At 42.2% G+C, this 23,364-nt stretch overlaps 1 protein-coding gene across 6 annotated transcripts in view; it reads right to left on the reverse strand.

Moving 5' to 3' along the window:
* Positions 1-4,783: 4,783 nt before the first annotated feature.
* Positions 4,784-23,364, reverse strand: part of grm3 (glutamate receptor, metabotropic 3) — a 39,180-nt gene continuing 20,599 nt past the window's right edge. For all 6 annotated transcript variants that reach the window (XM_071500863.1, XM_071500871.1, XM_071500849.1 and 3 more), the window contains 9 exons: positions 22,532-22,801; positions 21,449-22,064; positions 14,432-14,674; positions 14,117-14,306; positions 12,456-12,765; positions 12,151-12,344; positions 11,750-11,882; positions 9,450-9,627; positions 4,784-8,450 (listed from right to left, as the gene is read on the reverse strand). In XM_071500863.1, the coding sequence (XP_071356964.1) occupies positions 8,374-8,450; positions 9,450-9,627; positions 11,750-11,882; positions 12,151-12,344; positions 12,456-12,765; positions 14,117-14,306; positions 14,432-14,674; positions 21,449-22,064; positions 22,532-22,801 (2,211 nt within the window). In that variant the 3' untranslated portion in view covers positions 4,784-8,373. The remainder of the gene's footprint in view (positions 8,451-9,449; positions 9,628-11,749; positions 11,883-12,150; positions 12,345-12,455; positions 12,766-14,116; positions 14,307-14,431; positions 14,675-21,448; positions 22,065-22,531; positions 22,802-23,364) is intronic.

Below are 23,364 nucleotides of genomic sequence, written 5' to 3' on the forward strand. Positions count from 1 at the left end.
TCCAAACAGGGGAAACTACCATCGCCTAGACTTGACTGGGGTCTTGTACATGTGCACCAGCATGTCAGAAAGATCAATGCCGCCCATATGCTGATTGCAGGCAGGGATGAGTGATGGACATGGGACAGAAATTTTCGTGTTCTCTTCTTTGCTCCACTGTTTAACAGTTAAAAGAGGCATGATCCCACAGGCATTGCTCAGAAGGTTGACACAAAAATGTGGATGCCCCTTGATAGAGCAGTAGGTCATGAATGATGCCAGATTATCTGGCCAGGCAGAACAATTTAAAGCCCCATTTGTCTGGCTTGTTGGCAATATACTGACGGAGAGAGCCAGCCCTTGTGTCTTTATATGCCACCATGACCTCATCCACACTGTGCTGGTAAGTGGATGGGATCAGGAGACACTGCTTACGAAGCATTTCGAAAAGGGGGCGGATTTTGTAGAATCGGTCTGGACTGCCATCGCACTGCTGATTATCATTAAAGTGAATGAACCGACGTAACGGCTTGAATCTTGCCCTTGGCATGACATCAGCTATCACGTCGAAACGTGACTCATGGTTCCAGTAGTCCTCCATGGCTGGGAAGTTGAAAATACCCATGAAGAGTAGCATTGCCAAGGAAACCTTCAATCTCTTTAGGGCTGGTCTTGATTGGATCCTCCAGCTCCTGGGCAGAGTACAGATTGCTATGTTGAGCAATATGACCAATCATCTCATCAGTGAAGAGCATTTTGAAGTAATGGAAGGGTGTCTTTACAGCATCAGGGAGTTCAAATCTTGGATCAGGAGGCTGGAATGCCTCAATGTCTTCATACTTCCAGAATCTTCTAGTGCCTTTCTTTGCACCTGAAGGTGAAGAAGGGTCCACTGGCCCTGCCAACGAAACAGTTTTTAGGGCGTTTTTCCCTTTTCTCCTCTTCTTTTGGGGGTGGTGGTTTAGAAGATGAGCTTGTTAAGGCAGCCTCCTCCTCATCCATGGAATCAAAAGAAGTGTCTCCAGTCTCTTCTGCTGTTGTGGGTTGATAGTCGGGATCATCTATTTGGTCATCGTCATCACTCAGATCAGCATTAGAGTCTTGAGGATTTTCTGGTACAAGGGCCAGAAAAGTGCGTGGTCTTGCACCGTAGAACGTTTTAGTGTCCATCTATTATTTGTGAAACAGAAAGAAAACATTTGTATGTCTAGATATTTACCATATTTACAGTACGTTGAAAACATCTTAGAAATGGTGAAAAATCATACATATTTTTTTCATCAAATATGTAATGGAATAACATTAAATATATATTAATAAGAGTGAAAGTTTTTTATTTCATAAAAATTATAAATTCATTATCTTAGCATCACTACCTTTATCACTACAATTGTACAATTTATTCAAGCATGTTTTTAGACAGCAAAAAATCACACTTATGAAATTATTTCAGCATATGTACAATGGAATATCATTAAATGTGTCAATTTAACAACAATGAATGACCAAAGGTTTTTTATTTCATAGTAAATAGTTAATTTTAATTATTTTAGCTAGCTTCTCTACTTTTACCATAAAATGACAATTCAACCGTTTGGTAGAGAACATTTAAAAAAAATAATTTGAGCCTATAATATATAAGACTTCATTTTGTTGCATGAAGTTACATAATTTTGTTCAGTAAGATCTCCGAAGCCAGAATATGTAAAAAAAAATGCTTACCTTTGAAAATTCTGCCAAAACTTGTCCACATGTCCAGAGTCAATTTTTCGCTTTTTCACTTCCTCGTTTGGAGGCATCTGAAAAATCATCCTACTTAAAGACACAGTGACATCTACTGGATTTTTTTGGCGTAACAGAATTAAACCAAGTGGAAGAGATGGCTCAATCAGGTTGAATTAAGTTCAACACATTTTTAAATGAAATATAGTGACTTAAAATGTGCGCTACCAAACGGTTGCGCAGAACATTAAAGGGTTAATCAACCACCCCCTTTATGAGTTTCGGCACCTGGAAGAGCGGCCCTGTGTACATATACACATATGCACACTTCAGGCACCCCGAGCCAGGTTCAGAGAAGTCACACTAACATGCTGGCCTTAAAGCTTGGTACGACAGAGCCGTCCAACTCGAAGCATAGTACTGCGAAGGAGGTGTGTGTGGTAGACACTTCCTGGTAATGTTCTGATTCAAACTGATGTCAGAAAGGCTGTTAGAGGAGCTCAGGGTAAGACGAGGACCTATTTGAGATGTTCTGTTTCTATTTATTTCAGTCTGTGCAGTGTCTGATATTTCTTTCGACAGCCATGGTGTATTTTGCCATCAGGATCACCATGGTTAGAGTGTGTGTGTGCATCTCCCATAGACGTTTACACAGACTGGTATATTTTGGCCATTAAAAGCCTGTATCTTCTCATCTGTTTGTTCTTTTGCTGTTTTGAAGTCACTGCGTTGAGATCTGCTGGCCAATTGAAATGAAGATGTCATGATATGTGGATGAGGTTGTGGTATTGACCTTCAATGTGTATCAAATAAATGATGTTTTTGTGTAGAAGTCGACCCAGTTTGATTCATTCCCCTTTCAGCTGTTTCTTTATTTTGAGAAAACTACCAGAGGACTTGGAGTCATTGGTACAATATGTATCTGGGTTACAATCTGAAATCAAAAATCAGAAAAAACAAAAACAAGAAAATAGATTTTCCTTTAGTAAAATCATGTCATTTAATTACAAGATTTCTTCTCGTAGTGATAAATATTCACCTGGAAAACTGTGACAGATAATTTCTCCCAATTACATATCACTCATTTTGACATTATAATGAAAATTTTAAATGGAGTTCTCTTCAAGGAAAAAGCACAATTCACATTAGCTTTATGTGTCAGACATGTAAAATAAATGTAATTTTGACATATGTATCTAATCAGTGTTTTAACTCCCGGTTTAAAGAACTGTTTGTATGGTGCAGCAGCTGGTTTATGTTACTGGACATTCTGAGTTTTCATGAGGGCTGAATGAAGCATGTAATTTTAGGCAGATCAAAACTGATTTCACACCTGATACAATATCACATATTTACAACTGCGAGAGTAACTGTATAAGTTTTTTCTGATCAACTTGCAATGCATAGCTTTTAGCAGTGAGCATGGAATGAACTCTGCACTCAGCCAGATTTATGTCCCAGTAAACATTAATCTGTCCCAAGATTTGTGTCTTGTGTGGCCTAAAATTATTCAGAGCTTCAAAAGCCTCTGTCGCTTTGCTTACAAAACAACTTTTTCAAACTGTAGAGCTTTGGCCTGCCTTTGTATAACAGCTGTGATGTGTCAGTGGACTAAAATGAGCTAATCCCTGATATGATATCCCACAAGATGGGGTCATAGGAGGTTAGTATTTTTTAACATTATGTATTACTTTTAAAACACAAGTTACACTTCCAGTTCTGGGTCAGAATTGGCTACTATTTAAGGGTTTCTTCTATGTGAAACTAAATTACCTCTTGATAAATGTTTTCATGGTGTAACCAACAGTTTTGTGTTCTGCAAACATGGATATGATACAGGAACTCAGCTGCCTGGTGTTATAGTTATAAATATAATGTGAATATTATATCAGTTTACATAGCTTAAGTGGAAAACTGTAGTATGAGAATATTCAGTGTTGTCCCATTTGGATTAAAATAATGTTACACTGCATTATGATATTAATTTGACGGGGCACAAACAGCATTTTATGTGTGAATATTCTACAGATATATTAAAGAACCATGTCACCAGGCCTTCAGCTAATCTTATATCTGCCGTGAAAGGATCAAAGATATTAGGTTAGGTTTTGTGTTGGTATTTTTCTAAATCACAGTTACATGTTTTTATGTTAATTATTTTTTTGGAAAGACTGAATTCTCTGTAGCTCTCCTGTAGAGGGCAGTGGACAACAGAGAGATGAAGAAAAGCAATTTCTCACATTGTTTAATCTCATTGTCATCTTTCATTCTTTTATCATCTTATTTTGCTTCCTTTTAAGCAAAAATTCGACATTCAAGTTTGCACAAACTAACCTGCAACGAGACTGTCGGACACGCATGCTGCCCATGTGTTTAATGGGGATGGAAATTCCTGCCTGTAGTATAGAAACGGGTATGAAATTTCTTTGTCTAATGACCTGGTCATACCACCAGAGGGCGATCATTGCTAGGCTACAAGAAGAGTCAACATCCAGTTCTGCAAAAATAATAACTATAGATGTTATGATGTAGCAGGGGAAAAAAAAAAAAAAAAAGCTGGAATGGTCTGCAAATATTTAAAGCATTTTAACAACAACTTACTTTACAAACACACATTGTGTCAGACTGTTGCTGAGGGCAGCATAGGACAGAAAACTCTTGGCAGACACTGTCCTATCTTTAGCTTTCTTTCTTTTTGTTTATTTCAGTCTTTCTTATGTTAAGACACTGAGCCTGCACACTGGAGTGCATTGTCCTGAGGCAGGGAGCACTCTGTTAGCTGCTTTAATTGGCGTGCCATCACTTAAGGAACAGATTAAGCAGGAGTGTTAGAGACATCTTTCAACATTTGCCAACACACGCTATGAATAGAGTCTGTGTGTGTGTGTGTGTGTGTGTGTGAAAGTGGTGGTGAGGGTCTGTTAATGTTGCTGGACAGACAAATCTATCCACACTTGTGTGGAACATTTAGATTTTAGCTGAGATTGTTTGACTCTGCACACACCAAGCTGAACTACTTTTTTTTCTTTTTTTTTTGGAGCAGGATCGACCAGACACAGAAGGACGAGCACACAACACCAGCTGTTTGCTTGTTGTTATTTATTATGATGTCATCACAGCCTTGTTATTGCACGTTTCATAAACACTGAACTATTGCTTTGTGACTGGCCAGTTCCAGAGTTCAGCTCGACTTCAGTTTCATTTCGCCACAGAGATCTTGTCTTGTTTCAAAGCCCAGAGGCCAAGGACACATTCTGTTATATAGCGGGGGGCTACAGCACAGAGACCTTTGTAGAACACATGGCAGTTGGCAGAGGCTGAATAGAGGGACAATGTCCGTAGTCGATGGTTTGCTGTTTGAAAGGGATATTCATGAGTAAAGCCAATTAAAGAAGATTCCAGGGAGAGTTAGTGTGTGCATGAGATAAACTGGAGTGCAGTGTTATGAGAAAGGTGATGTATTTCAAAGTGATGCATTTTCTTTATATCTGTATCCCATTTCCATTTACCCATACACTCTCCATCTCCTTTATCTGCCTTCCCCTCATCCCTTTTCCAACCTCCTCAAGGCTGCCTTGCTGGCATGTGCTGCAGTGGGCACCCAGATCTGAGTGCCTCACTTTCTGTGTGGGCTACCAATCTGTTGGTGTGGCTTAGGTGGTCCTGGCTGAGACCAACTCAGCAGCAAGTTTCACACATAGAGTGGAGATGAGGTGGTGGGGGAAAGGTTGAATGGGTGAGGCAGATTGAGAAGGAGAGGGTCAGCGGGAGAGTGTGAGACTGTTGTCTGAGACTAGCCCCTGGACTAAGTGAGAGGAGAATCAGGGTTAAGTGCTCTATTTGTGCGGCCATTAAAAGCTGGGAGTACTGGGCCTTGCTGAGCCAAATCTCATCAGTCACTGCCAATTTGAATCAGAATCAGCAACCCGTTTTTCCTCTTTCTATTCCTTTTTTTGCCCTCTCCTCACCCCTCCTCCCACCCTCCTCTCCATGCAGACAAACACGCATTCCAGCAGCGGATGTGGTGGTGGTTGTCCATAGCAACCTGCCATGCGGGGTGTATCTTGTGGGAGCAGGACCACTGAGTGAATGGCTAAGCCGTCTGTTAACAAAGACTGTGAATCTCTGAGATGCTTTGAGCTTCCATAGAAGCACTGTGACTTCTGGGCTGTGGGAGTGCTTTACATAATCCAGCGGCAGCTCCCCTCTGCTCTGCCACATCGCTCTCTCCTCCTGCTCTCTGCACCTAACGCACACGCCCCAGTGTAGGTCGGTTTCGTCTTGGCGCATCCTCTAAAATTCTTCCAAGCCATCATTTAATGTGATAATCTCAGGGTGCTGTTGTGGACTGGCTGTGCAAAGGTGCAGACTGGTCAGGAGATGAATGTTCAACAGTTCTGCCTCTACCTACTGTATGATTCTTAACATGGAGAAAAAGGGTTTAAAAAGCTTGTCTGGGGAAGCAAATAAGTGATTCTTTTTTGTTAGAAATATCAAGTATAACAGTCACATTTAATGTTAGACATTATTTTATAGTATGTCACCATTTAAGATCAGTTTAATAATAATTTACTACCATCCTAAACGCAATAAACTCTTGCACAAGAGGCCACTTCTCAAAATGAAATATGCTGAAATGCAAAACTAGTCCATTAATTTAGGCTATTTAGATTTGCTTAGATAAGCTTTATTCATATGTGTTTTCTTAATTTACTCCCCCACCTCATAAATGTCATGCAGCAGAGTTTGTCCCATTTCCAGCCAGAAACAGAGAGTTTGAAGGGTATGAATGTTTTGATAAGTGTTATATATGTTATGCATATGAGCTCTACTCTAACATCATTTTGTTAGCTGGGATCTGCCAGCAGCTGACACTGTCAGCTCTGCCTCCTCTTGTGAGCCTCTCTGGGACTGCCGAAGCCAGCTGCTCCACCGTACCTCTCAACATCAACACATTTAACACAGGCATGTAAACCGCACACTTCAATAAGTCAACAAGTCAAAGACTTCATCTTAATGGTACATGAGCTTCTCTTCCCCTTTCTTCTTTTATTGGAGCTGCTAAGCTTTAAAAACGTAAAATCAGTGTGATGGGTGTCTATCAGAAATATCTATTTCATTTTTTTTCTAAGACAGGAGACTGGAGTCTCTCCACAGACTAGAGAAAGACAGGGGGGTAGAGAAATTCATTTTCACCTAAGAATTCCTCAGAGTCACTACTTCAACGATTCAGGTAAACAATCAATGGCAGAAGGCTTTGTAGGGAATAAAACTAACTGGCATAGTGTTGCCCTGAAACATATACTCTATACTGAGGTCACTTTTACATTTACCATACAAAAATTTGGAGATGGTAATGTAAAACTGAACTTTTACAACTTCTGCCTGGAGCACTATTGAACATACATTAAGGCACATCGCCATATTCAAAACATCACCACATACCTTATCTGTGGGGCACAAAGACAAAAGCTACCACTCTCCTGTAGTTGGAAAAATTCAACATGTGTTCAGCAAAGCAGACAGTTTTCCTTCATTACTGTTTGAGTCTGTTGAGTACAAATTCATAATAACCAGGTAAGACACCCATTTGTTTTGGATGCGAGAACTATCCCAGCACTGTATGTAATGACAGTTTTTAGGCAAAAGAAACACATTTGCTGTACTTTTCAGCCCTGTTATTAGTTATTATTAGCAATCCATTACAGGAGTCCTCTAAAGAAACAGCAGTTTGAGAGTGGGAGTGAGCATAGTGTTGCTTTGGTGAACACATGTCTGGAATTATGGCCATTTAGATAAAGGGATTCTATGATCAGAAATAGAAAAAAAAAAAATGAACATTTGTATCAAAAGCAAAACCTACTTTTCTGCAAAAACAGCCAAAATGGGTTCTTTGTACAGATCTAGGATGCAAATCACATCTGTCAAGATGTGAAAAGATGAATTCTCAAACTGAAAATTTATCACAGTATATCTGTATTTCGACTAGTTAGATGGATTTTTTTTTTTTTGTACATGTCCGTTCCAGCTGCTATATCCTATCCAGTTTATGCTTCTGTCCACATTCATTCTAGGTTACAAGACTGTAACATTGTGCTGTTTGAACCATCAGTAGTATAATATACAAATGTACAGATACACAATAGAAATGCATACATAATCAGTTATTACAATGAGACCTACAAAAAAGCATGAGAATAAAAAGTCTGTGGGATATTCCAGGTGAGGCAAGCATAGCCACAAATGTGCATCCAGACTGAGGGACACACACCCTCCTACCATGATTAAGCACATGTCTATTTACACCGCATCATAACAAAGCTATCAAAAACAAAGGCTCCAAAAATTCCTCCGATAAAACTTTTTTTTGTTCTTTTGTTTCTCTACTTACAACAATGTCAATTCCATGTATGTACATCCCTAGAAAATAATTTAATTATAGTTACACACTTTCTACATTTGTGAAACAATACAGTTCTAGTCCACAAGGAAGGTTGTGTGTTTGTTTGTGCGTGTATCTGTGTATACATATGTGTGTACATATGTATGTGTGTTTTTGTGTATGAGTGTATACAGTGTGCGTATGAGGTGGGGAAAGATGGTTGAAGGGCACAATGTTCATGGATTGGCTAACAGTCGCAGGCTCAGGTTTAGAGAGTGGACTGTATGTGGTCACAGAGAGGAAGTAGTGGAGTCGACAATTTCTCTCCCATTGCACACGGTTGGGACGTAGTGAGCACTGACGGAAGCTACGGAAAGTGAAAATTACAGAGAAAGACAGGAATGAAGCATTAGATATGTACTTATAACAATATCTTACATTTAAAAGTACAGCATAGAAAGCTTGGTCTTGTACAAAATGAAAATCTAATCATCATAATAGTGATGGAGGTCTATAACTTGTGTGGAAAAAGCATTTTTAGGAGCCAGAGGGACCATAAATGCATATTAGAAATGGGCAACAACTTTATGTTACAAGCCCCAATCCACCAGTAATGAATGACATAACTTGTCCTGTCAGTGTGCTGTTGTGTTTGTGGGGAGGAGGTGATATTAATGCAATCTAAGAATATCAATAAGCTATTCCATGTTAAACATCCACCGAAGCTACAGCTGCAATAAATGTGAGTGGTGGTGGAAATGCAGACTTAATCTAATGGTTATGAATATAGTATCACAGCCAGTTAAGTAATTTGGAAAAACATGCCAAGAATTACACTCTCAATTGATCTTTTTAGTGAAGCCAATAAAGTGTTATGGTTTTATATGTAATGTGTGCTGTATATACAATACGTTGTATGTGTTCATTTCTCAGGGGCATTCCTCTTTCCTGGTACCTCAGTGCACTGATCAGTGCTACAGCTCTGTCAGCAGGATGCCATTGTTTGCAGTTTATATAGCTCACGAGTGAACTTGTCAATTATGCATTAAAAGTAACACCTTTGGAATAAGAGTGGTTGATATTTGGAGACCTTGCTGGCTTGGGTCATAGCATTAGATTCATCAGACTCTGAAACTGATCTGTGGCTGTTCTATAGCAACAAAATACAGAAGAATACAGAAAACAAACCCCGAGAGACTTAATAATTCAAGATATTGTATTTCCTGTAGTGGAACACAGGGCTGTCTGCTGTGCTGGATATTGAATTTTGACAGAGACATACTAAAAAAAAAAAAAAAAAAAAACAGCAAGGGAGTGCTGCTCTAAATCTGTATCTTTGAAAATGAGGTAACTGAATGTAACTTACCATGAGATGCGTATGTAGTGGCTGCCCCGCTGACACTGAAGCGATTCAGGTTAAGCCTGTGGCTGGTCACATTCTTCTGGGGCTGGAACATGATGATATGGACCTTAGGTGCAAACATACAGCCCAGGACCACAAAGCCACTCAGGCTGACTGAGATACACATGGTCGTGGTCTGAACCTGCAGAGGAAAGCAGGGGAAAGAGGAGAAAGTAATTCATCACCAGACTTTGATGGATAGATCTTATGCTAATGTAGAACAAATTAATTCCCATTAGGAGCTAATTTGATGATTATAATCTATAACAATGAACATTTTTCAAAGGCACTTTTTGAATGAGTTTCACCAAGTGCTTCACTGAAAATAAAACACTAATAAATTGGAGCCAATTTGATAAACAGTTGATAAACACAGAACACAAAAATGCCTGAGGTAATTAACCAATCTCTCTATGTACACAGAGCCAATGAGGCCTGTAAAGTGAGAGTACAACTCTTCATTGGCAGACTTTGTTACTTTGCAACAGTCCAGAGGATAACAATTAGAGGAAGGATCAATAAAATACTTAATCAACAGAGACCATAGAGGCCAAACTTAACTTTATCTCAGTGGTAGCTTTAACTCCATTCTTTGTGCTTTACTGTATGAAATCAATGATAAATACAATCTTGTGCTCTCCCCAATTTTTGGTCTCAGGCCTGCAGAAGTGTGTGCTGTATGTCCCTTTCAGGTTGCCATATTAAGTGCTGTGTCTAACTTTGTGTGGCTGTAAAGTGTTGGGGATGGTAACAGAGTCATGTAACAGCAACTCATGGGAAGATCACAGTATACCGAGACGCACATTAGTAATCAGCCCGTCAACATCTCCTCTGTGTATGTAAAATGGTTTGTGTGAGTGGGTGGTTGTCCATGCTGGTGATGTTATGCTTCTACCTGACTAATCTTAAAGTCAGATTACAAGGCCACAGAAATGCTTATTTCCAGAGAGGGAGAGAGAAAGGGAGAGAGAGAGAAAGAGAGTCTGTGGGAGTGGAGGTGTGTGTGTGTCTGTGTATGTGTGTGTGTGTGTGTGGGGGGGGGGGGGGGGGGGGGGTTGCAGTGCGGTGGGGTGGGGGATCAAATGAGCAGCCCTGGCATCAGCACTCTTTTCTTATGCCCTTTGATACCCTCTCTCTCTCTCTCTCTCTCTCTCTCTCTCTCTCTGTGTGTTTGTGGAAGTGTGTGCTTAAGGTGTGTGTGTATGCTTAAGATTTGTATGGATCAGGTGAACACTCTGTCTCCTTTGCTGTTAAATCTGAACATGTGTCAGCAGTTTGATGGAGCCTGTCTGTTTGTCAGCCTGGCACTGCAGAGCTGGGATATTTGCCAGCAGTATTAGAAACTGTTTTCAGTTTGCCACTCCACCTGTGTACTCACTGTTTTGTGACCTGTGTGCTTATAATAATCAATGTCCAGGAGACAAAAACATTGCTCACACAGTCTCACTTTAGGGAGTCCCCTCAACTTTGGGAACAAGAAGCAGGTCCCCAGGAGGTGGAGTATTAAAATATTTAGATAAAGGAGTAGTTTGACATACATTTATTTGCTTTCTTGCCAAGAATTAGAAAAGAAAATTGATTGCAGTCTCATGTTTTTTATAATAATAGATATTTAGAATGGATATATATATAATTAATATCTTACTCTTAATTAATGAGCTCTACAGGTGCTGGTAAGGGTCAAAGGTGTCCAAAGGTCACCTTTGGACAGAGCCAGGCTAGCTGTTTCCACCACTTTCCAGTTTTTATGCCAAGCTAGGTTAGCCGGCTGCTGCCAGTAGATTCATATATTCTCATTTAACTCTCAACAAGAGAAAACAAACTCTAAAAACTAGTGTGTATTTCTGTGAGCGATATATATTCTATGCAATTTAACATGGAGATGCTATTACTATTACACAGGCTCCTACAGTTTGCATGCTCTTGCACATCCCAGAATGCAAACCACACCAAACTAGAAGAGAACTTGTAGAGTTCACCCGCTAATTGGGTTAGATCAAGGTTGGATCAAGGTTGGATCAAGTTCCCACCACAAACAAACTGCTCGTGAGTTCATATGGGACAGAGACCACTTTCTCTGTGTCTTGGTGCAGTTGTTTTGGTCCGCATCTGCCTGCAATTACTGTGTTCACACCAGCCCAAACAAATCGCACTGAGGGGTAAAACTACCCAGTATCTGATTTAACCAGACTAAACAGTGCAGGTGTGAAAACACCCTAAGACAAAGAAACAAGTATATGTGCTTGAGTGTGCATTCAAGATACCCTGTAGTCGCTTGATGTAACATAAAAGATGGGAAGAAAGGCCAGCCAAATTATACAGGTGGTGTACATGGTGAATCCAATAAACTTGGCCTCGTTGAAGTTCTCTGGGCACTTCCTGGTCTTGAAGGCATACCTACAGGGAGAGAGTCATGTTTCTGATTAGACAGATACCATCTGGAAAAACACTGATAGCTAATGCTATGCAATGTGTTGCTATGAAAACAAAACTTCTGAAATTCAAAGAAAAACTAATTAGTATCTTTTTGATAGAAATCTGGCAACATGTCACATGGCACCAAAACACAGTGAATGAAGTGTTGATGCTGGAGAAAACAAAGCACTTCAGATAGAGCCTTTCATGTAATGCTAAAGGAAAATTAAGCCAGCTATAACACACTTACACAGTACACAGGATGACCAGGAGCACGTCATATCCCAATGACAGCAGCATACTGGAGTCGCGTACATTACACTTGAGGATGACAGTCTGCCGTCGCTCTGGCAACGTGAAGCGCCGTGTCCCGGGAACCTCCAGCAGCAGCCACACTGACACCATCACTAACTGAACAGAGATTAGACTCAGGCAGATGAACACCTGAAAAAAATGGGAAGAGAGAATGCTAAGGTCACGAAGATCCACTGTCTGTCTGTCCATGCGTCCATCTGACTGATGCAGATGAATGGACGTTTTGCTGCAACCTCTCACCTGAGAGGACGGGCTAATGAAGCGTGGCCTCGCTGCACCCGCTCCGTCTTTCACGCCACTGAAAATTCTGGCGATTCTGTTTGTTTTGGTGAGGAGGGCGGAGTAGCAGACAGCAAATGAAGTGCCCAAGCCGAGGCGCCGCAGGGCACAGATGGCAGGGGAGGGTTTGGCTAAGAAGAGGAAAGTCATGGCGTAGGACATGAAGACTCCTGAGAGGAGAATGTAACATAGCTCTCTGCCTGAAGCTTTCACCAGTGGTGTGTTGTTGTGTCGGATAAACACCCAGAAAACCAGGCCGGTGCACATGAACCTGGGGACAGGAAGTCACAGTTTCAAAAGCGTGCAAAATGTTACACAAGTACGGCTGGCCTACATATAACAATATATAATTTATACTTCTATATAATTCTCTAATATCACCATGATATCATCGTCCATGTTTAGGTATGGAACAGCACAAGTGGTCTAAAACATCAGAGTGACTGATAGCTGTAAATGTGTCTAGTATTGACCTTCAACTGACTTTTTTTTCTAAGTCCTGTCTGCCCTTGGTTACTGTTGCTATGACTGTCAAAATTTGCTTCTTGACATAGTACATAACAGTGGCAACAATAAGCTGATGTAAGCTTGATTTGCTAATTATTAGCTATTAATCTGCATTCTTACCAGGTGAGAATAAAGAAGCACCATCGTTCATGTATCGCAGTGTCGAGCTAAGATAGTTCTAGTATTGTGAGTATGATGGAGAAAAGTGAAAGATCAGACTCCTATTTAACTTTTTAAGATGAGAACTATCCGATGTGTTTTACAAACATAATGTTATGTTGGGTGACATTGGCTGGGGTTGCTGGAGCGTAAACCCCAAGATCCAATAAGGAGGGCAGAGCTAACGTTACCCTAAACTCTACTAACATCCAGGAGTGGCTTCCACACTGAGGAGATACTGCACAGTATCTAGTAAAACCTGAAAGCTGCAAACTTATGTAAAATAATTCACTTTTTGGCCTTGAATGTATGACAGCAATGCTTTACTAGGTTTTTCTCCAAGCTCTTTAAATGTATATTGCTCTTGTGAGAGCCTTTCTAACACTATGGAAACTCAAGAGCTTGACAGACCTGCCATTATGGTTGCTAAGCTATGATTGGATAATCACTATTCAGGGGAGGGCTTTAGTGAACAGTCAGTTCCCTTAAGGCCAGGAATCGGAATATGTCACAGACATGAAAAAATATTAATATATTTTTAGCCAATTTAGCAGCTCACGTAGAGACCAAGGCATTTTAGTGAAGTTTTCTGTCAAAAATGATTCAGAAATTAATTTATAACAAAAAAGAAATCCAACATTCCAGTAACCTGCAAAGTCCTTGTAGAAAGATAGAGCTGGCAGCGACGCAGCAGACACGCAGCAGACACGCAGCCAGTGTGAACACACACACATGTTCGAGCCACAGTAGGTCAGCAATGCAGCTGCCATGCACATGCAATGCAGCAGTGTGTTGATGGCGTAATCCAGTGGTTTTTCAGCTTTTCTCAAGGAGGGCATGACTGAAACAGAACCACTGCCTTAAGCCATCTCAGCAATCACGCAATACATACACACACTTACACCTCTCAGGACCAGGCAGGAACTGACATCATGTTGACAGCTCTTATCACTCACCCTACACAGGCGATAGTAATTGGACCAATGGCCCAGGCGTCTTCCCACATAATATAGTCCTCAGGGAGGTCATAACAGGATGTCAGGTCGTCAGTGGGCCACTGGCCAGGAGCACAGGGTGAGCAGGTGAACTCATCAGCCAGGTATTCATGAGGCTCACAGGCCGTACAGATCCAGCAGCAGTACTCACCTGGGAAACAGGAATATGAACAGCAGAGTGTGACAGTCTGAGATTTTTCAAAAGGCACTGCTGCTTGGTATGGTAAGCAGCTACTGTATAACAAAAAAGGACATTGTTGAAATTCTGTCTCCTACCTGCCTGCATTTTCTTCATCTCATTACGTTCACAGGGGTCGCTGCACTGCGAGGTGGGCACCACTTCTCTCGGCCAGTGAATCAGATCGTTGCTGAGGCTCAGACTCTCTGCCCATTCACCTACTGGCACGTAACCGTAACGATCGCCAGAGCGCTGGTAGCTGAAGATGTTGTATCGGCCCATGCCGTCCCCTTGGGAATCAAACTTCACCGCTGTCTCACTGCCTGGTGGAGAGAAAGGTGCTGGAGGGGTTGAGGAGATACAAAGAATGGAAAAGAAAGAGATAATAAGAGTGGAAGAAGGAGATTAAAGCTAAACAATAACAAACAATCATCCCATTGATGTCTTCATTGATGCTTTTTAAAAGCAGCAGTGAGGACAGAGACAATAAGCCATGGTTGGTCCAGCCTTAGGAGTCCAGTACAGACAGTGAAGGGCATTACAATAGTGTTTTCATGAAGATCAGCCAGTTACAAAAGTATTTGCTAAGAGGCTATAAATGCCTTGTATGCTTGGTGATGTCCATGTGTATCAATGGACTCCTATCCTTCCCTGAGGTCACATAGGGACACAAATGGTGCTCTAAATTCCGATCTGACAAAGTTTATTACCAAATGCATCATTAACAAACTGCCCATAAAGTCATACAGGCATGAAGGCAGAGGACTGAATCCCTGGGCAGTGCTATAGCTACCCACACATTGATAGAATTAGCCTCTGGGTCTCTTATGTGAGAGAAGTACACTGCTGAAACTGCCAAATTGGTTTGTATACAAGTTGTTATGAAAGGATTACCATCTACCCCGAGGATGTGGGAACAGAAGAGACTGTAAAATTGGCAGTATGCTGAAACCATAAAAAAAGCAACAACCTAAAAACAAGGAGAAGAGCGGTTATGGACTGGGAAAAAAAAGCAACTTTTTGATGCGCTGCATGCAGTGTTCGACCTGACAGTGCTGACACTTGGTCGTTTTGACTCAGACAAAGTGGATGTCACTCCTACAGTGCCACTTGTGTCCTTACAGCAGAGCAATCAACTCTGCGCTGCTGACACACTGCACAGGGCTGTGTGTTATATGCTGTTGCCTCCCCTGTCAAATGATGATGTGGCACGGGATAGTGCAGTGTACGCTGGGTTTATAAAGCATCACTCTTCAATGTATAACAAGGCTCTCAGTCTTCAGTTCACAGCAGCATTGATGATAGTGCGCTGCCTTCTTCATATCTCTGTGTCATTGGATAAGTGAAGAAATCACAGGTCAAATTCTTTCTCCAAACATACAGCTTGGGATCAGTGGAATGAATCAGAATACAGATTGTGTATAAGCTGTTGGGCTGAAAAGTGTTTATGTACGTGTGGGGATGTGCACGCACACACATGCCTATGTTGAAGCTCCATTAGGTTTTACTTTACAGTGTGATGGTTAAGGTATTGCTCTGAACGCTGTGGGAGGCCGTGCTGACAGAACCAAAGCTCTGACCCCGCTGTTAGCGGTGTGTGTATATGAATGTGTGTGTACACCCATGCAACCCTGACGAGGGCTAAAGCTGTGCTATTGTTGTGAAAGCTCAGTGTGTTCAGAGAAGAATGGCGTGTCAGATGACAGCAGAGGGGGTTAGGGTTTATGAAATCCATAAATCACAGAGACAGCACAACCCTTTATCTTTCTTCTCTCTTTCTCAGTCACAGGAAATTTTAAGTGTCAAATCTTCTATAGAATTTGGGGCTAAATGTTTTGGTGACAGCTAAATGAAAGTGATTTCAATAAGTAGGTGCTGATAATATCTTCAGCAAAGAAGAGATATGAATCCATTATACTGCAAGTTGGCAGATAATAAAGTCTGCTAATAACACAGAGCAATAAGACAAGCTGGGCCTTCCTTCTCTTAGACACCCATACACACTCACAGAAACACTTTGCCACTAGCTAATTATCATAACTGCACCTTATTAGGACCTTAGATGTGTGCTGAAGCCTAATTAGCTGTATGTGGTAATTACGTGTAATACAGACTAAAGAGATAACAGCATTAGCCTCCAGACCCATTTGAGGGCGCTGTATTGTCCTTGACTTCCTGCTAACAGATCACATTCAGAGAGCAACAGACTCAGAGGACTCGTGAGTCCTTCCCACAACCAACATCAGCGACCTTGCTGACATGACAGCGGCTTATCAGGAAAGTGTATGAGGATGCAAGTTAGAGCTGGCGAAGGCCACCAAGACTCCTCTGGTGACTACAGGGAGCTGAGACAGGCAGCCCAGGTCCTTGACTGATGGACGTCACTCTCCCCCCTCGACACTGCCCTGGGGTAAATTTAAAAGTCTGGAGTGCTTTGAGTTCCAGAGGCCACATGATGTTAGTTTTGACTAAACAAGAGTCCACAGGCATGTTAGCAGCGATGTGAGGCTATACCTGTGCTACATGCTAATATCAGTACATGCTTACAATGACAATGCCAACATGCTGATGTCCAGCAGGTGTATTTACCACATTTGTTGAGCTTGTTACCATGCTAACATTTACTAATTAGTACTAAGCACAAAGTGCAGCTCAGGCTGATGGGAATGTCAATACTTTTGGAGGTATTTGGTCATAATCGTATTGGGCATATTGAAAATTTCAACTGATGAATGTGCTAGATGAAGTCAAAAGTTAAGTCAATTTCATGTCAATCCATTCAGCTGGAAAGGTCAGGAGACCACAAAAATCTGTAGGATTCATCCTCTGGGAACTATGAATATAGTTATATATAATATATATAAATTTCCTTTCCGGCTGACACCCAAAGTGGGCTCAGCTCTCAGCACTGTTTGCAGCTCTGAGTGACTTCATGTGTCTGCCAGATGTCATCAGCATTAAAAGGTGGACTGTGCCTGAAATCATCCATGTTGTATCATTGATGTACACTGGATACTGTGTAGCATGACATTAGGCAATTGATAAATTGACATGTTTATACTGAACAAAATAAAGTGTTGTTTGTAGAGACTATGGGGATTTCATTGCATTTACATCCAATATCTGCATCATCTTTGTGAATGCAACAACAGCTAAAAAAAAAAACCAAAAAAAAAAACCAAAAAACAAATAAAGTTGGTTGAGAGAAACTGCTGAGCCTAACCAGATCCCTCATTTTTGTGATACACTTTAGCATTCCAGCTAACTTGAGAAACACCTTATTATTCTATCTTAATTAGAAGCATGGTGAAAACAGGCTTTTCATTCAGAAGCTGAGAAATTAATTATGTTCTCGGCCATGTCGGGCTAAAGCGAAGCCCAAGGGGGATTGTGGGTATTAAAGGCAGGGAGAGAGAGAGGAGGCAAAGGGGCTTGGGAGGAATAAGTAGGAATAAGTAATCTTAAAGTGAGGAGAGAGAGAAGCAGATAGACTCATAGGGAGAGGGGGAATCTTTTCTTTGTGTGAGTGTGTGACCGAAAATTCAAAAGCTGGCTGTTGATTAGTTGTTGGTGAGGGAATCAAGAATTATATTTCCAAGCATCAATTCACCTTAATCTTGATTTAATCTTGACAAAGTAAGAATGCATCAAGACCGATGCATAAAAACACACCTGGTAAAATATATAGACACAATGGCTCTGCACTGTTAATGGTGTGACCAATTTTTCTTGTCCCTCTTTTCTTCTATCAGAGGATATGACCTTACACATCTGTGCCCCACAGAGACAAGAGAGGGAGTGAAAGGACACTCACACATACATCCCTGAGCATATACAGATATGAACACAGGGATGCGCTTGCATGTCACAAGCACACAAACAGACACCCACAAACACACACACACACACACACACACACACAGACACACACAGACAGATCACATTAGCTATATTTGTTCTCCCTGCAGATTGGGTCCCCAGGGACAACGGTGCTGCCTGGGCCATGGAGCAACAGGCCACAGGGGAATAGAGGACAGATAGGGTGGGGGGAAGGAAGTCTAGAACAAGGGAGAGAAATGTATAGGAAGAAAGGTGCAGCAGCAGAGAGCTGAGGCTTGACTGAAAGAAAGGTGGTGAGATAGAGGAGACAAAAGAATGAAACGGCAGGCCAAAAGCAAGAGGTGCAGGGAGGGAGGATGAGCCAGGAGACAAGATAAGGGCAAAGAAAGGAGGGAAGTGACAAGGGAGAAGAATCCGAGAAAAAAAAGAGAGGAGATAGCAAAGGAGAAAAGCAAGAAACTGATGTGACGGCAGCAGAGATATAGGTGGACGGAGGAAAGCCTTTAGATGGTGGAATCAATAGAGAAAAGGTGAAGGATGGATGGACAGATGAGCAACGTGAAGGAGTGGAGGAACAAACTGGCGCGGAGAGGCGGTGGAGGCAGGAGAGCAACCTTGTGAAGTCTGAGTGGGATGTGCTGTTTTTGAATGTAGAGAGAGTAGGACACTTTCTGGGTGAGAAAGAGAAAGGAGACGGAAAGATATAGAAAGATAGAGTGATGAAGAGTAAGAGAGACAGGAGGACAGAGAGTGACAGAGATGGAGAGACAGAGGAAGAGAGTGAAGAGAGAATGAGAGAGAGAAGGAGTGAAGGTTGTTCTCTAGCATCTAAACGTTGCAGTAAGCTCTCTGCTCAATATGGCCCTGAAGGCACACCGCCTCTGCTAACACAGACATATCACACACACACACACACACACGCACAGTGCAGAGAGGGGGGAATATCACATCTATCACCACTATTTGAACAGAAGACTGCGTGCATGTGTGTATATACTGATCTGTTTGCTGCAGATCGGGGAGATGGGTGGGTGGGAGTTGAATGATGGCTTTGAGAAGTGTGTGGGTCGAGGGTGTCTGCAATTTCATGCTGGTAAAAAAAAAACAAGCATTTCAGGCTTTCAAGCTTCCTCTTTTTAAAAAAAGATGACTGTTTTGCGTACCTACGTGCATACCTACCTGTGCGTTCAATGCTCGAAGTATGTAGCAGGGCCTCGTGAAAATGCACAAATGTGGCCGTGTCTGTTACTAGTTGGTTGAGAGCAGTTCTCGTGATCTACCAGATCACTTCAACAATGGGCTATAGTGTCGGCTTCATTACCATAGCAACTAGCGAGATGAGGCTAGATGAAGAGAGCGGCATATGAAAACACTCTCCTAACCACACAACATACTGCCTCAGTGCACCACATACGCTGTCACTAACACGTAACAAAACAGCCCCGTCAGCCTGCTGTGTTGTGAATGTAAAGTGAAAGAGCGGGGAGAGTAATTCAGTGTATTGGGAGGCACGAAGATATGAGCATGATCATGCATGTGTGTGTGTAAGAGAAGGAGATGGGAGCGAGACAGGGAGCGCTGAACAGTGTTGGTTTTCCGTTTGCTACAGTTCAGACTGAGAGCACTGCGGATGGTGATGCTGCAGTATTTATACCCCACATTCAACCTCAACTCACCTCGGCTCCTTCCTTCCATACTGTAGATGGAAAGATGTACATGTACAGCAGTGAGAGTGAGTCATTCAGGGCTAACCAAAAAACTCAAAACAAACGCTGCCACAGTTCCCAGTTTAACTGTACTGCCACCTTCAGCTTCCTCATTGTCTCATTAAGACAGATTCTTTTACCGCTCCAGCTGTTTGCCATGCTGTCACTGTTGTCACTGACACTGAGCTCCATAGAAGTCCAGATCCTCGCATTTGCTTATTTCCTTACTGCAGGATAAAGACATGCGCCTCATGGACATACATCAGTAGTGAAAAGAAGGGAGGGTGAGTGGGAGAGGGGAATGTAAGGGAGGATGATGATCATACATAGAGATGTAGGGAAGATACAGCGGGATTCACACCTCCTCTCCTCTCCTCTCCTCTCCTCTCCTCTCCTCTCCACAACTTATTCCACAGCATTTTAAAACTTTCTATATGTATAAATCTGCATATCTTTTCTGTCCCTTTCTGTATGCATCCTATAAGGGAGTGGTTATCATCTCTGCCAACTGTAGGCTGCAACTGCAATCGCCTTGACTATATCCTTTCACTCTCTCTTTCTCCCTCTCTGTCTTACTCAAACTCTTCCTTTCTCTTTCCTTCTTTCTGTCTGCCTCCTCTCAGACTGAAATGCTCCAAGTCCTTTGATTTGTAGCAGAAATGAAGATGGGGAATTTCAAAGAGAATCCTTTTCTTCTGCTGACGCACGCGGTCCCACTCCGGCATTGCCTCAGTGCTCCCTTGTTTCTTCCCCGCTTCCCTCCCTATCTCTTTTTCTGTCTAACTCCCTTTTACCTTACCCCATACTCTCTTTTCTCACTTTAGTCTGCGTGTCAGTCTTATCTATTAGCTTTCTTCCCCCTCTCTCCATATGTGATGCCATTCTTTCGTCCTCCATGCATCCCTGCTGCTCTCTCTCCCAGGCATCCTGTGGCAAAGCTGCCGTGTTAGTGCTGTTTGCCTGGATGTTTTGATGTCTGCTCCTGGTCACGGTTGGTGGAGGAATAAGCACCTCTAAACCTGTGTCAGTCCCCGAGACACAGCAGTTTATTTATAACGCTTCCTTTGTGCGCCATCTGTCAGTCAAGCCAATCCTCTGTCTCTTCTCTCCCAATTCTACAGAGACTGACAGACAGACAGGCAGCCTGCTATAGGAGCTATTATAACACACACAATCTCATTAGTGCAAGAGAGAAGAATATGGCTGACGGATTAACTGAAGCTCTCTTTCCTCAAAGCAACTTTGTAGTATCGTATCAATTACGCATGGGTAATAGGTGTCAATGGCAGGCTGGCTCTGACAATACATAGCAATTAAGCGGATTTGTCTCAGTACTTTTCATGTTCTGTGACTTGGCTGCTTTTGCTGGGGAGAAGGACAACATCCCTGTGCTGTTCCTGAGAGGACTGTTAACTAGGCGCAGTGCTCCACACATTCCTGTCTATTTGTTGTCTATTCTTTCCCTTTCTTCGCCTTCCTTGCCAACATTCACTTTGTTTCACTCTTCATCCACCTTGAACACCTTATCTAGGACTCTTCAGTCTCTTCGCCATGCTCTAGCTGTCTTACCTGTGAAGCTGACATTAAGGATGTAATCCCTGTAGAGTCTGCGCCCGTCCAAGGCCTTCATGCTGTCGCACAGCTTGGTGGTGTTGAAGCACAGACTCCGTTGCATATTATGAAGGGCGTGAGCCATGGCGTACACCGCATTCACCACAAACATGATCTTTGACTCTGGTTCAAAGTTACTCTTGTCCATTGACAAGTCCTTGTCACATGGCGGAAGGAGAGGTGTCTCCCCCAGTCCAACACCTCCTCCTGTTCCTCCACCACCTAAGGAGCACTGGAACCGCTGTTCCCAGAATTCCCTGTACCAGGGATTACGGTGATTTTTGACCGGGTTCAAGCTGAGGAAGTATCGATTGAATTCTGGCACGGGATTGGCCGCCAGCTCAAGTGTGATGGCTCCCTCAGCGGTGACCTCATTTCCCTTGACAATGCTTTCCTGTGCACCCCAGCCATCGCTGGCCACCCAGATGAAGGAGGTGTTAAGCCTGGCAGCAGCTGCCAGCAGCTCTCTGGCATCGTCGCTACGCAGGAAGAGGACCGCCACACGAGCATTCGGCTTTTGGAGGAGCTGACGGATCACAGCTTCATAAGACTTCTTAGCGTTAGAACGCCCCACCTGGACAGAAAGAGGACATTGAAGTAATAACAGATGAACTGTAAATGCTCCTTCTTCTTCCAAATAAGTTTAAGGTCCCTATTTGCAACTATTTATCAGTATCATTCGGTCTCACACCAACATGCACCCCCTAACAAATGAGATGAAAAATGTGACTGTGAAAGTACCCAAAATGAGTTCTTGGAGATAAGCTTTCATTTTCTGGTTCACAACTGATAACACCAGTGTAATATAAACCCCATCTGTGTGCAAGACAAGATAAGACACAGACAAACTTTTATAAGCTCACACATTTTGCACCCCGTTAATTGTTGCTGGTGCGGCTTCAGGCCATATATCAGTGTGACACTGCAGATTAAAATTTTGTCTTATTGGTATTTGGCTTCAAGCAATAGTTGCTTACATTCATGCAAACTGGACCACAGACATTAACTCATATTTTTATTGAATTATACTGCATGCCTTACCTTCTCTGAAGTGGCAATACAGATGTTCCTCATGCGTGCCTCTTGCTCAAAGGCCTCTATACCAGTTTCACCATAATCACCCTCTGATGCCACGGTGGATACATATGTCCAGTTGAAGAACCGGAGAATCTCGGCCATGGCTTTGGCCTGGTAGAAGTCAGGGGGCACCGTGCGGGCAAAGTAATCATAGCGGGTTTTATCACTGAGCTTCGCGCTCGTCGACGCATAGCTTATCTGAGGGATCTGGAAGAGCCTGAGTAGGTTGGCAACCTGAGGGGAGGGATACAGAAAGAATTTACTTTTACAAACTCAAACATCAAATCTCTCTAATGAATCATGGGAACTTGACTTTTATTGACTGATTAGTATGTTTCTGCTTCAGTTTCTCTAGGACATGGACATATCAAATGATAGGGGAATATTCTGCTAATGATTTTGTTTCAGAATAAACACTTAAATTTAGAATTATAGAAAAGAGACATACATTTTAGACATTCTCAGCATAAGAACCTATAGGATAATTCCAATAATTTTATTTGAAATGAGTGCTTTTGATTTCATTTGAACTGGGAGGTGGCAGCAACACAGCTCACACAGAAGCACATACAGAGTGTGGGAAACTGGAGGATACTCAGAACAAGGGATTAAGCAACTCAAAAACAAAAAAAGAAAAAAAAAACATTTTGTGTGTACTACGCAGAATGACACAACCTCTCTGTGTGGAGAAAAAAAAAGTGAATTTCCCTGTAAAACCACACTAGAATGACTAGAATGAACCTTTTCTCTGGAATCTTGAATGGTGCAACCATAAGTTCACTCCACTGCTGAGTGTC

This window comes from Trachinotus anak, unplaced genomic scaffold, assembly GCF_046630095.1.
Source record: "Trachinotus anak isolate AG129_WGS33_773 ecotype Australia unplaced genomic scaffold, CSIRO_AGI_Tana_v1 ptg000002l, whole genome shotgun sequence".
NCBI lineage: Eukaryota > Metazoa > Chordata > Actinopteri > Carangiformes > Carangidae > Trachinotus > Trachinotus anak.